Source organism: Tachyglossus aculeatus (genome assembly GCF_015852505.1).
Source record: "Tachyglossus aculeatus isolate mTacAcu1 chromosome 12 unlocalized genomic scaffold, mTacAcu1.pri SUPER_6_unloc_1, whole genome shotgun sequence".
In the NCBI taxonomy this organism is placed as follows: domain Eukaryota; kingdom Metazoa; phylum Chordata; class Mammalia; order Monotremata; family Tachyglossidae; genus Tachyglossus; species Tachyglossus aculeatus.
Window position 1 is genome coordinate 20,868,123 of NW_024044828.1, and position 13,134 is coordinate 20,881,256.

Here is a 13,134-nt window from a genome sequence, read left to right on the forward strand (position 1 = left end):
AAGCAGCATGGCTCAATCAATCAATCAATCGTATTTACTGAGCGCTTACTGTGTGCAGAGCACTGTACTAAACGCTCGGGAAGTACAAGTTGGCAACATACAGAGACAGTCCCTACCCAACAGAGGGCTCACAGTCTAGAAGACTCACTTGGCTCAGTGGAAAGAGCCCGGGCTTTGGAGTCAGAGGTCATGGGTTCGAATCCCGACTCCGCCACGTCTGCTCTGTGACCTTGGGCAACTCACTTAACTTCTCTGAGCCTCAGTTACCTCATCTGTAAAACGGGGATTAAGACGGTGAGCCCCACGTGGTACAACTTGATCACCTTGCATCCCCCCCAGTGCTTTGAACAGTGCTCTGTACATCATCATTAATTGTATTTATTGAGCACTTACTGTGTGCAGAGCACTGTACTGAGCGCTTCATAGTACATAGTACATAGTAAGCGCTTAACAGATGGCATCATTATTACTATTATTATTACTAGGTCCCGCTGCTTCTCTGAACAGGGCCACCTTCAAGCTTTATCGGCAGTCCCCTCCCCCTGATGCTGGGGGGCTTGGAAGGTCTCAGTGGAAAGAGCCCGGGCTTTGGAGTCAGAGGTCGTGGGTTCGAATCCCGGCTCCGCCACTTGTCAGCTGGGTGACTTTGGGCAAGTCACTTCACTTCTCTGAGCCTCAGTTACCTCATCTGTAAAATGCAGATTAAGACTGTGAGCCCCACATGGGACAACCTGATCACCTTGTATCCCCCCCAGCGCTTAGAACAGTGCTCTGCACATAGTAAGTGCTTAACAGTTGGCATTATTATTACTATTATTATTACTAGGTCCTGCTGCTTCTCTGAACAGGGCCACCTTTTGCTTTATCAGCAGTCCCCTCACCCTGATGCTGGGGGGCTTGGAAGGTCCTACTCCGTCCTATCTAGACTGCGAGCCCTCTGTGGGACAGTGTTCACACTGATAAACTTATATCTACCCCAGCACGTAGAACAATGCTTGGCACATAGTAAGCACTTAACAAATACAACAGTAGTAATAATAATAATATTAATACAACAGCAATTCCATATTTGCCCAGGCCCACATTCCCCACCCTTCCTGGTTTTGTAAACCTTGAGCTTCTCCTCCTCTCTTTTCTCAGTTTTTCCAGGTTTGGAGGCCATCTGGCTAGACTGTGAGCCCACTGTTGGGTAGGGACTGTCTCTATATGTTGCCAGCTTGGACTTCCCAAGCGCTTAGTACAGTGCTCTGCACACAGTAAGCGCTCAATAAATATGATTGATTGATTGATTTGGCCCCACAACAGCCCCAACTTTTGCCCCGGGGATTTATTATTTTTAGAGCGGGGGCGTTTACAACAGAAAGGCCTAGTGGAAAGAGCCCGGACCTGGCTTCTAACACATGGGACAACCTCATTACCTTGTTTCCCCTCCCCAGCGCTTAGAACAGTGCTTTGCACATAGTAAGCGCTTAACAAATGCCATTATTATTATTATTAACCCCGGCTCCACCACTTGTCTTCTTGGTGACCTTGGATAAGTCTGAGCCCACTGTTGGGTCTGCCACATGTCTGCTGTGTGACCTTGGGCAAGTCACTTAACTTCTCTGAGCCTCAGTTCCCTCATCTGTAAAATGGGGATTAAGACTGTGAACCCCACATGGGACAACCTGATCACTTTGTATCCCCCCCAGCGCTTAGAACAGTGCTTGGCACATAGTAAGCGCTTAACAAATGCCAACATTATTATTATTATTATTATTAGGGACCGTCTCTATATGTTGCCAACTTGTACTTCCCAAGTGCGCACAGTAAGCGCTCAATAAATACAATTGAATGAATGAGTGAATGAAGTCACTTCATTTCTCTGTAACTCGGTTCCCTCATCTGCAGAGCAGGGATTCAATACCTGTTCTGCCTTCTATTTACACTGTGAGTCCCATGTGGGACCTGATGATTGAATATCTACTCCAGTGCTTGACACAATAAACGCTGACGAAACACCGCAATAACTGTGATAATAATAACAATCAGGAAGATGAGACTGTAGTTGCACTACAGTATTTCTGTTCCTGTTTAGAAGCGGCCGTTGGAGGGGAGTGGGGGGAGGCCAGGGACGTTTAGAACAGTGCCCAGCGCTTGGCACATAGTAAGCGCTTAACAAATACCATCGTTATTATTAATCAATCGATCAATTGTATTTATTGAGCACTTACTGTGTGCAGAGCACTGGACCAAGCGCTTGGGAAGTCCAAGCTGGCAACATCTAGAGACGGTCCCTACCCACCAGTGGGCTCACAGTCTAGAAGTAGTCATCATCATCATCATCATCATCAATCGTATTTATTGAGCGCTTACTATGTGCAGAGCACTGTACTAAGCGCTTGGGAAGTACAAACTGGCAACATATAGAGACAGTCCCTACCCAACAGTGGGCTCACAGTCTAAAATGGGGAGACAGAGAACAAAACCATACTCACAAAATAAAATCAATAGAACAGATATGTACAAGTAAAATAGAGTAATAGAAGTCCATTATTACGAAGAGAACGCTTCCTTCTGCTTCCTTCTCCAAGCGCTTAGTACAGTGCTCTGCACATAGTAAGTGCTCAATAAATACGATTGATTGACTGATTGATTCTGCTGCCCATCTCACTGGAGAAAAAAATGTGGTTCAGAGGACGGGGCGGGTGAGGATGGGTTTAACAACTTATTTTACGATAACCCCGGAGGGGAGCTAAATTTGGCAGCTTCAGAAGTCGAAGTTGGCCGTCTTCTGCCAACCCCAGAAGACTGAGGCGGGCGCCCTGCAATCCCACCCCTCTCGCTGTGGGCAGGATCACTGTTACAGGTGGGGGGAAATTAAAAGCGACTGAAACTCGACCTTGGTCTCAGTTTACCTAAAGGGAACACGGGGGGAAAGGGGCTGGCTGGGCCCTGTCCTCCAGCGTAGGGCGTCGGGGATTGTGTCTACCAACTTAGGAGAAGCAGCGTGGCTCGGTGGAAAGAGCGCGGGCTTGGGAGTCAGAGGTCATGGGTTCAAATCCCAGCTCCGCCACTCGTCAGCTGTGTGACTTTGGGCAAGTCACTTCACTTCTCTGGGCCTCGGTGACCTCATCTGTAAAATGGGGATAAAGACTGTGAGGCCCCCCCGGGACAACCCGATCACCCTGTAACCTCCCCAGCGCTTAGAACAGTGCTTTGCACATAGTAAGCGCTTAATAAATGCCACCATTATTATTATTACAAATTTATTCTATTTATAAAATAAATTATATATAAAAATATATAAATATATATTTATATATTATATAATATATATTATATAATTATATAATTATATATAAATTATATATAAATTTATAAAATAAATTTATAAAATAAATAGAATAAACATGTACAAATAAAACAGAGTAATAAATATGCACAAACATATCTACATATATACAAGCGCTCATTTGTCCATATTTATTCCATTTTATTTTGTTAATATGTTTTGTTTTGGTCTGTCTCCCCCTTCTAGACTGTGAGCCCGCTGTTGGGTAGGGACCGTCTCTACATGTTGCCAACTTGTACTTCCCAAGCGCTTAGTCCAGTGCTCTGCACACAGTAAGCGCTCCATAAATATGATTGAATGAATGAGGGGAAGGAGGTAAGGCGGAGGGGGGATGAGGAGGGGGAGGAATTTATTTTATTTTGTTAGTATGTTTGGTCTTGTTCTCTGTCTCCCCCTTCTAGACGGTGAGCCTGCTGTTGTGTAGGGACTGTCTCGATATGTTGCCAGCTTGTACTTCCCAAGCGCTTAGTACAGTGCTGTGCACACAGTAAGCGCTCAATAAATACGAATGAATGAATGAATAAATACGAATGAATGAATGAATACGATTGAATGAATGAAGAATGAATGGAAGTAGAAAGAAAGAAAGAAAGAAAGGAAAGAGAGAGAGAGAAAAAGAAAGAAAGAAAGAGAGAGAGAGAAAGAGAGAGAGAAAGAGACAGAGAGACAGAGAGAGAAAGAAAAAGACAGAAAGAAAGAAAAGAGAGAGGGAGAAGGTGAAAGAGAGAGAAAGAGAGAGAGAGAGAGAGAAAGAGCAAGAGAGAGAGAGAAAGAAAAAGAAAAGAAAGAAAGAAAGAAAGGAAAGAAAGAGAGAGAGAAAGAGACAGAGACAGAGAGAGAAAGAAAAAGACAGAAAGAAAGAAAAGAGAGAGAGAGAAGGTGAAAGAGAGAGAAAGAGAGAGAAAGAAAAAGAAAAGAAAGAAAGAAAGGAAAGAAAGAGAGAAAGAGAGAGACAGAGAGAGAAAGAAAAAGAAAGACAGAAAGAAAGAAGAGAGAGAGAGATGAGAGAGAAAGAGAGAGAGAAAGAGAAAGAGAGAGAAAGAAAAAGAAAAGAAAGAAAGAAAGGAAGGAAAGAAAGAGAAAGAGAGAGAGAAAGAGAAAGAAAAAAAGAAAGGAAAGAGAGAGAGAGAAAGAAAAAGAAAGAAAGAAAGGAAAGAGAGAGAGAGAAAGAAAAAGAAAGAAAGAAAGGAAAGAGAAAGAGAGAGAGAAAGAGAGAGAGAGAAAGAAAAAGAAGGAAAGAAAGAAAGGAGAGAGAGAGAGAAAAAGAAAGAAAGAAAGAAAGAAAGGAAAGAAAGAGAGAAAGAGAGAGAGAGAAAGAGAGAAAGAGAGAGAGAAAGAAAAAGAAAGAAAGAAAGAAAGGAAAGAGAGAGAGAGAGAGAAAGAGAGAGAAAGAGAGAGAAAAAGAAAGAAAGGAAAGAAAGAGAGAGAGAAAGAGAGAAAGAGAGAGAGAAAGAAAAAGAAAGAAAGGAGAGAAAGAGAGAGAAAGAGAAAGAAAGTTACTTGATTGATTGACTGACTGAAATACAAAGGTGATGATTATATAATAATAATAATGGCATTTACTAAGCGCTTCCTATGTGCAAAGCACTGTTCTAAGCGCTGGGGAGGTTCCAAGGTGATCAGGTTGTCCCCCGGGGGGCTCGCAGTCTTCATCCCCATTTGACAGATGGGGTAACTGAGGCCCAGAGAAGTGAAGTGGCTTGCCCAAAGTCCCCCAGCTGACAATGGGCGGAGCCGGGATTTGAACCCAGGCCCTCTGACTGTAAAGCCCGGGCTCCTGTCCGCTGAGCCACGCTGCTTCTAAGCTACGCTGATGGTGTTGCTGACCTGTCCCGGGCAGCCCCGCCGCAGGTCCGTGAAGTCCGTGGCGTAGATGGCCTCCAGCACCTGCAGCTCGTTTCCCTGCCGGACGGCGTACGGCTCGGGCGGCTCGGACGGCTCCGACCGCCGGGACCGCCGGCCCCGCTCCCCTCCGGCCCTGCCGCGGGCCGCCATGCCACCGGGGGCGCTAGCCACGCCCACCCACGTAACCCCCTGCCCCGTCCCCACCAATAGCCACACCCGCCTGCCATAGCCACGCCCCCTACGCACCGCCCACCCACGTAGTCCCGCCCCTCGGTCCCGTCCCAACCAATAGCCACACCCGCCTGCCGTAGCCACGCCCCCTACGCACCGCCCACCCACGTAGTCCCGCCCCTCGGCCCCGTCCCAACCAATAGCCACACCCGCCTGCGATAGCCACGCCCCCCACCTACGTAGCCCCCTGCCCCGTCCCAACCAATAGCCACACCCGCCTGCCATAGCCACGCCCCCACCTACGTAGCCCCCTGCCCGTCCCCACCAATAGCCACACCCGCCTGCCATAGCCACGCCCCCTACGCACCGCCCACCCACGTAGTCCCGCCCCTCGGTCCCGTCCCAACCAATAGCCACACCCGCCTGCGATAGCCACGCCCCCCACCCCGTCCCAACCAATAACCACACCCGCCTGCCATAGACACGCCCCCATACGCACCGCCCACCCACGTAGTCCCGCCCCTCGGCCCCGTCCCAACCAATAGCCACACCCGCCTGTGATAGCCACGCCCCCCGCCTTCGTAGCCCCCTGCCCCGTCCCAACCGATAACCACACCCGCCTGCCATAGCCACGCCCCCTACGCACCGCCCACCCACGTAGCCCCCTGCCCCGTCCCAACCAATAGCCACACCCGCCTGCCATAGCCACGCCCCCTACGCACCGCCCACCCACGTAGCCCCGCCCCTCGGTCCCGTCCCAACCAATACCCACACCCGCCTGCCATAGCCACGCCCCTAAACACCGCCCACCGACGTATTCATCATCATCAATCGTATTTATTGAGCGCTTACTATGTGCAGAGCACTGTACTAAGCGCTTATTCCCTTAATCCCTTACTAAACTGTATTATTAAGCTTATTATTAAGCTTATTAAGCCGTATTCCCGCCTCTCGGTCCCGTCCCCACCAATAGCCACACCCACCTGCCATAGCCACGCCCCCACGCACCGCCCACCCACGTAATCCCGCCCCTCGGTCCCGTCCCCACCAATAGCCACACCCGTCTGCGATAGCCACGCCCTCAGACACCGCCCACCGACGTAGCCCCGCCCCCAGACACCGCCTCCACCGATAGCCACGCCCCCAGACACGTGGCCCCGCCCCTCGTCCCTTTCCCCACCAATGGCCACACCCTAGTCCTCGCCCACCTGCGATAGCCACGCCCCCAGGCACTGCTCAGCTACGTGGCTCCGCCCCTCGGCGCCGTCCCAACCAATAGCCACACTCGCCTGCGATAGCCACACCCCCTAGGCACGTGGCCCCGCCCCTCGTCCCCGTCCCCCCCCATAGCCACAATCAATCAATCAATCAATCAATCAATTAATCGTATTTATTGAGCGCTTACTGTGTGCAAAGCACTGTACTAAGTGCTAGGGAGAGTACAATATAACATCAGACATATTCCCTGCCCATAACGAGCTCACAGTCTAGAACTCTCTCCTGTTCTTCCTTCTCCTTTCCCCCTCCCCTGTTAATAATAATAATAATAATAATAATGACATTTATTAAGCATTTACTATGTGCAAAGCACTGTTCTAAGCGCTGAGCACTGTTCTAAGCGCTGTTCTTTCTCTTCTCCGTCTCCCCTGTTCTCCCTTTTCCCCTACTCCCTCTCTCCCTAAGCAGCGTGGTTCACTGGAAAGAGCCCGGGCTTCGGATTCAGAAGTCATGGGTTCGAATCCCGCTCCGCCATATGTCTGCTGTGTGACCTTGGGCAAGTCACTTAACTTCTCGGAGCCTCAGTTACCTCATCTGTAAAATGGGGATGATGACCGTGAGCCCCACGCGGGACAACCTGATCACCTTGTATCCCCCCAGCGCTTAGAACAGTGCTTTGCACATAGTAAGTGCTTAACCAATACTATTATTATTATTATTCCTCTCCCCTTTTGCCCTCTTCCCTCTTCCCCTTCTCCTCTATTCCCTCTCCCCCTTTTCTCTTCTCCCCTTTCTCCCCTATTCCCTTCTCCCTTATTCCCTCTCCTTTCTCCCCAATTCCTCTCCCCTTCTCCTCTATTCCCTCTTCCCCAATCTCTCCATTCTCCCCTATTCCCTTCTCCCCTTTCTCCCTTATTCCCTCCGCTTTTCCCCCTAGTCCCTTCTCTTCTCCCTAATTCCTCTCCCCTTCTCCCCATTCCCTCTTCCCCATTCTCCCCTATTCCCTCTCCCCCCTTTTCCCTTCTCCCCTTCTCCCCATTCCCTCTTCCCCATTCTCCCCTATTCCCTCTCCCCCTTTTCCCTTCTCCCCTTCTCCCCATTCCCTCTTCCCCGTTCTCCCCTATTCCCTCTCCCCCTTTTCCCTTCACCCCTTTCTCCCCTATTCCCTTCTCCCTTATTCCCTCTCCTTTCTCCCCAATTCCTCTCCCCTTCTCCTTTATTCCCTCTTCCCCATTCTCCCCATTCTCCCCTATTCCCTTCTCCCCTTTCTCCCTTATTCCCTCTGCTTTTCCCCCTAGTCCCTTCTCTTCTCCCTAATTCCTCTCCCCTTCTCCCCATTCCCTCTTCCCCATTCTCCCCTATTCCCTCTCCCCCATTTCCCTTCTCCCCTTCTCCCATTCTCCCCTATTCCCCCTCCCCCTTTTCCCTTCTCCCCTTTCGCCCCTATTCCCTTCTCTCCTTTCTCCCTTATTCCCTCTCCCCCTTTTCCCTTCTCCCCTTTCTCCCCAATTCCCTCTCCCTCTTCTCGCCTATTCCCCTTCCTTCCCCTTCTCCCTTATTCCCTTTCTCCCCTATTCCCTCTCCCCCCTCTCCCCTATTCCCTCTCCCCCCTCCCCTATTCCCTCTCCCCCTTTTCCCTCCCCCATTCCCTGTCCCCCTTTTCCCCTATTCCCTTCTCCCCTTTCTCCCCAATTCCCTCTCCCGCTTCTCGCCTATTCCCCTCCCCTCCCCTTCTCCCTTATTCCCCTTCTCCCCAATTCCCCCTCCCCTCCTCCCTTCCCCTCTCCTCCCTCCCCCCATTCCCTCTGTCGCTCTCCCTTCTCCCATTCCCCCTCCCGCCGGCTCCCCTTTCATCCCCTGCTCATCCCTTCCCATCCGCTGTCGCTCGCCCCCTCATCGGTCCGTGCTGAGCGCTCACCGCGCGCCGGGCCCGGCCCTGAGCCCTTGGGAGAGTAGACTGGGACAAGGAGGGGGCACACGGCCAGGGGCTTCTGATGAGCTTAGGGTTCAGAGCTGCCCCTCTAGACGACCACCGTGGTGGGGCAGACCTTGGGAATGGGGGGGGAGGGGGCTCCCCGCTTGAATGCAAAATGCTCCCTTCCTCCTCCTCCTCCTCCTCCTGCTGCTCCTCCTCCTCCTCCTCCTGGTCCCCGTGGGCGTCTCCTCCTCCTCCTGGTCCTGCTCCGGTCCCGGGCAGTGTCCTGGCCGCCCAGCGGGCAGGGGAGGGGGCCGGAGAGGCGCCCCCTCCCCATGGGGCCCAACGAAAGCTGGCTGGCCCAAGCCCTGGAGCCCCGCAACGGGTCCGGCGGGCCGGGGGCCCGGCCCGAGCCCAGCCAGGCCCAAACCTACCGGCACTTCACCACCACCGTCCAAGTGGTCATCTTCATCGGCTCCCTGCTGGGTAAGGAACGGGGGGCTTCGGGGGCTCCACCCACAATAATACTACTGATAATGGCATTTACTAAGCGCTTACAATGTGCCAAGCGCTGTTCAGGGGCTCCACCCGTAATAATACTAGTGATAATGGCATTTACTAAGCGCTTACTATGTGCCAAGCGCTATTCAGGGGCTCCACCCGTAATAATACTAATGATAATGGCATTTAGTAAGCGCTTACAATGTGCCAAGCGCTGTTCGGAGGCTCCACCCGTAATAATGCTACTAATAATGGCATCTACTAAGCGTTTACTATGTGCCAAGCGCTGTTCGGAGGCTCCACCCGTAATAATGCTACTAATAATGGCATCTACTAAGCGCTTACTATGTGCCAAGCGCTGTTCGGAGGCTCCACCCGTAATAATACTAATGATAATGACATTTACTAAGCGCTTACTATGTGCCAAGCGCTGTTCGGGGGCTCCACCCGTAATAATACTACTGACAATGGCATTTACTAAGCGCTTACTATGTGCCAAGCGCTGTTCAGGGGCTCCACCCGTAATAATACTAATGATAGTGCCAAGTACTGTTCGGAGGCTCCACCCGTAATAATACTAATGATAATGGCATTTACTAAGCGCTTACTATGTGCCAAGTGCTGTTCAGGGGCTCCACCCGCAGTAATACTAGTGATAATGGCATTTACTAAGCGCTTACTATGTGCCAACCGCTATTCAGGGGCTCCACCCGTAATAATACTAATGACAATGGCATTTACTAAGCGCTTACTATGTGCCAAGCGCTGTTCAGGGGCTCCACCCGTAATAATACTAATAATAATGGCATTTACTAAGCGCTTACTATGTGCCAAGCGCTGTTCGGAGGCTCCACCCGTAATAATACTAATGATAATGACATTTACTAAGCGCTTACTATGTGCCAACCGCTGTTCAGGAGCTCCACCCGTAATAATACTAATGATAGTGCCAAGCACTGTTCGGAGGCCCCACCCGTAATAATACTAATGATAATGGCATTTACTAAGCGCTTACTATGTGCCAAGCGCTGTTCGGAGGCTCCACCCGTCATAGTACTAATGATAATGGCATTTATTAAGCTCTTACTATGTGCCAAGCACTGTTCGGAGGCTCCACCTGTAATAATACTAATGATAATGGCATTTACTAAGCGCTTACTATGTGCCAACCGCTGTTCAGGGGCTCCACCCGTAATAATACTACTGATAATGGCATTTACTAAGCGGTTACTATGTGCCAAGCGCTGTTCGGAGGCTCCACCCGTAATAATACTAATGACAATGCCCCCCCCCCCCCTTTTAGACTGTGAGCCCACTGTTGGGTAGGGACTGTCTCTATATGTTGCCAATTTGTACTTCCCAAGCGCTTAGTATAGTGCTCTGCACATAGTAAGCGCTCAATAAATACGATTGATGATGATGATGATGACAGTGGCATTTACTAAGCGCTTACTATGTGCCAAGCGCTGTTCAGGGGCTCCACCCGTAATAATACTAATGATAATGGCATTTACTAAGCGCTTACTATGTGCCAAGCGCTGTTCAGGGGCTCCACCTGTAATAATACTAATGATAATGGCATTTACTAAGCGCTTACTATGTGCCAAGCGCTGTTCGGAGGCTCCACCCGTAATAATACTACTGATAATGGCATTTACTGAGCGCTTACTATGTGCCAAGCGCTGTTCGGAGGCTCCACCCGTAATAATACTAATGATAATGGCATTTACTAAGCGCTTACTATGTGCCAAGTGCTGTTCGGAGGCTCCACCCGTAATAATACTACTGATAATGGCATTTACTAAGCGCTCACTATGTACCAACTGCTGTTCGGAGGCTCCACCCGTAATAATACTAATAATAATGGCATTAGTAATGGCCCAGGTAACTGGGCCTCAGTCACCCGCTCTGTCAAATGGGGATTAAGACTGTGAGCCCCACGTGGGACCACCTGATCACCTTGTAAATTCCCCAGCGCTTAGAACAGTGCTTTGCACAGAGTAAGCGCTTAATTAATGCCATTATTATTGTTATTATATTTCCTAAGTGCTTACTATGTGCCAAGCGCTGTTCGGAGGCTCCACCCATAATGATATTAATAAAGGCATTAGCAATGGCCCAGGTAACTGGGCCTCCGTTACCTGCTCTGTCAAATGGGGATTAAGACTGTGAGCCCCACGTGGGACAACCTGATCACCTTGTATATTCCCCAGCGCTTAGAACAGTGCTTTGCACAGAGTAAGCACTTAATTAATGCCATTATTATCATTATATTTCCTAAGCACTTACTATGTGCCAAGCGCTGTTCGGAGGCTCCAGCTGTAATAATACTAGTGATAATGGCATTTACTAAGCGCTTACTATGTGCCAAGCGCTGTTCGGAGGCTCCACCCGTGATAATGCTACTGATAATGGCATTTACTAAGCGCTTACTATGTGCCAACCGCTGTTCGGAGGCTCCACCCATAATGATACTAATAATGGCATTAGTAATGGCCCAGGTAACTGGGCCTCAGTCACCCGCTCTGTCAAATGGGGATTAAGACTGTGAGCCCCACGTGGGACCACCTGATCACCTTGTAAATTCCCCAGCGCTTAGAACAGTGCTTTGCACAGAGTAAGCGCTTAATTAATGCCATTATTATTATTATTATATTTCCTAAGTGCTTACTATGTGCCAAGTGCTGTTCAGAGGCTCCACCCATAATAATACTAATAAGAATGGCATTTACTAAGCGCTTACTATGTGCCAAGCGCTGTTTGGAGGCTCCACCCGTAATAATACCAATAATAATGGCATTTACTAAGTGTTTACTATGTGCCAAGCACTGTTCGGAGGCTCCACCCAGAATAATACTACTAATAATGGTATTTACTAAGCGCTTACTATGTGCCAATCACTGTTCGGAGGCTCCACCCATAATAATACTAATAATAATGACATTTACTAAGTGCTTACTATGTGCCAAGCACTGTTTGGAGGCTCCACCCATAATAGTACTAATAATAATGGCATTTACTAAGCGCTTACTATGTGCCAAGTGCTGTTTGGAGACTCCACCGGTAATAATACTAATAATAATGGCATTTACTAAGCGCTTACTATGTGCCAAGAGCTGTTCGGAGGCTCCACCGATAATAATACTAATAATAATGGCATTTACTAAGCACTTAGTATGTGCCAAGCACTGTTCTAAGCGCTGAGGATAACACCTTGAAGCACTGTTCTAAGCCCTGAGGATACACCTTGTATCCCCCCAGTGCTTAGAACTGTGCTCGGCACATCTTCTAGACTGTGAGCCCACTGTTGGGTAGGGACTGTCTCTATATGTTGCCAACTTGTCCTTCCCAAGCGCTTAGTACAGTGCTGTGCACACAGTAAGCGCTCAATAAATACGATTGATTGATTGATTGATTGATTGAAAGTACAATTCAGCAACACATGGAGATAGTTATATTGACTATTGAGTACCGTTATATTGAGTAGAGAAGCAGTGTGGATCCGTGGAAAGAGCCCGGGCTTTGGAGTCAGAGGTCATGGGTTCAAATCCCGGCTCGGCCACTTGTCAGCTGTGTGCCTTTGGGCAAGTCACTTCACGTCTCTGGGCCTCAGTTCCCTCATCTGGAAAATGGGGATGAAGACTGTGAGCCCCCCGTGGGACAACCTGATCACCTTGTAACCTCCCCAGTGCTTAGAACAGTGCTTTGCTCATAGTAAGTGCTTAATAAATGCCATCATTGTTATTATTATTATTATTGCACACTCCCAAGTGTTTAGTATTGTGTTCTGTAGGCAGCAAGTGCTCAGCAAGTACAATTGACCGACTGTGCTTTGCATATAGTAAGCGCTTAGCAAATACCATTATTATTATTATTATTATGTCAACTCTGTTATATCGTACCCACCCGAGGGCTTAGTTCAGTTCTAGGCACACAGTGAGCACTCAATCAATAATAATAATAATAATAACAATAATAATAATAATACAATTATACAATAATAAATAATACAATAATAAAAAATATAGTTGACTTAATGATTAATGATCAACTCTTTAAAAACTGGTACATATTAAGATGTTGAAATGCACCGTTGGGAATCACTTTTGAAGTGCCTGGTGATCGCGTTGTGAATTTCCTTGTTGCTTTT

General features: G+C 48.9%; 2 protein-coding genes across 3 annotated transcripts in view; one reads left to right on the forward strand and one right to left on the reverse strand.

Annotated features, from left to right (window-relative positions):
• The window catches only part of EIF2AK4 (eukaryotic translation initiation factor 2 alpha kinase 4), a 56,668-nt gene extending 51,339 nt beyond the window's left edge, over window positions 1-5,329 (reverse strand). The window contains exon 1 of the mRNA XM_038741091.1: window positions 5,162-5,329. Coding sequence (XP_038597019.1) covers window positions 5,162-5,329 — 168 coding nt within the window. The remainder of the gene's footprint in view (window positions 1-5,161) is intronic.
• Window positions 5,330-8,759: 3,430 nt separating this feature from the next.
• The window catches only part of GPR176 (G protein-coupled receptor 176), a 29,802-nt gene continuing 25,427 nt past the window's right edge, over window positions 8,760-13,134 (forward strand). For both annotated transcript variants that reach the window (XR_005448455.1, XM_038741345.1), the window contains exon 1: window positions 8,760-8,969. Coding sequence is in view for 1 of the 2 variants with exons in the window: in XM_038741345.1 (XP_038597273.1) it covers window positions 8,819-8,969 (151 nt within the window). In the remaining variant the exon portion in view is untranslated. The remainder of the gene's footprint in view (window positions 8,970-13,134) is intronic.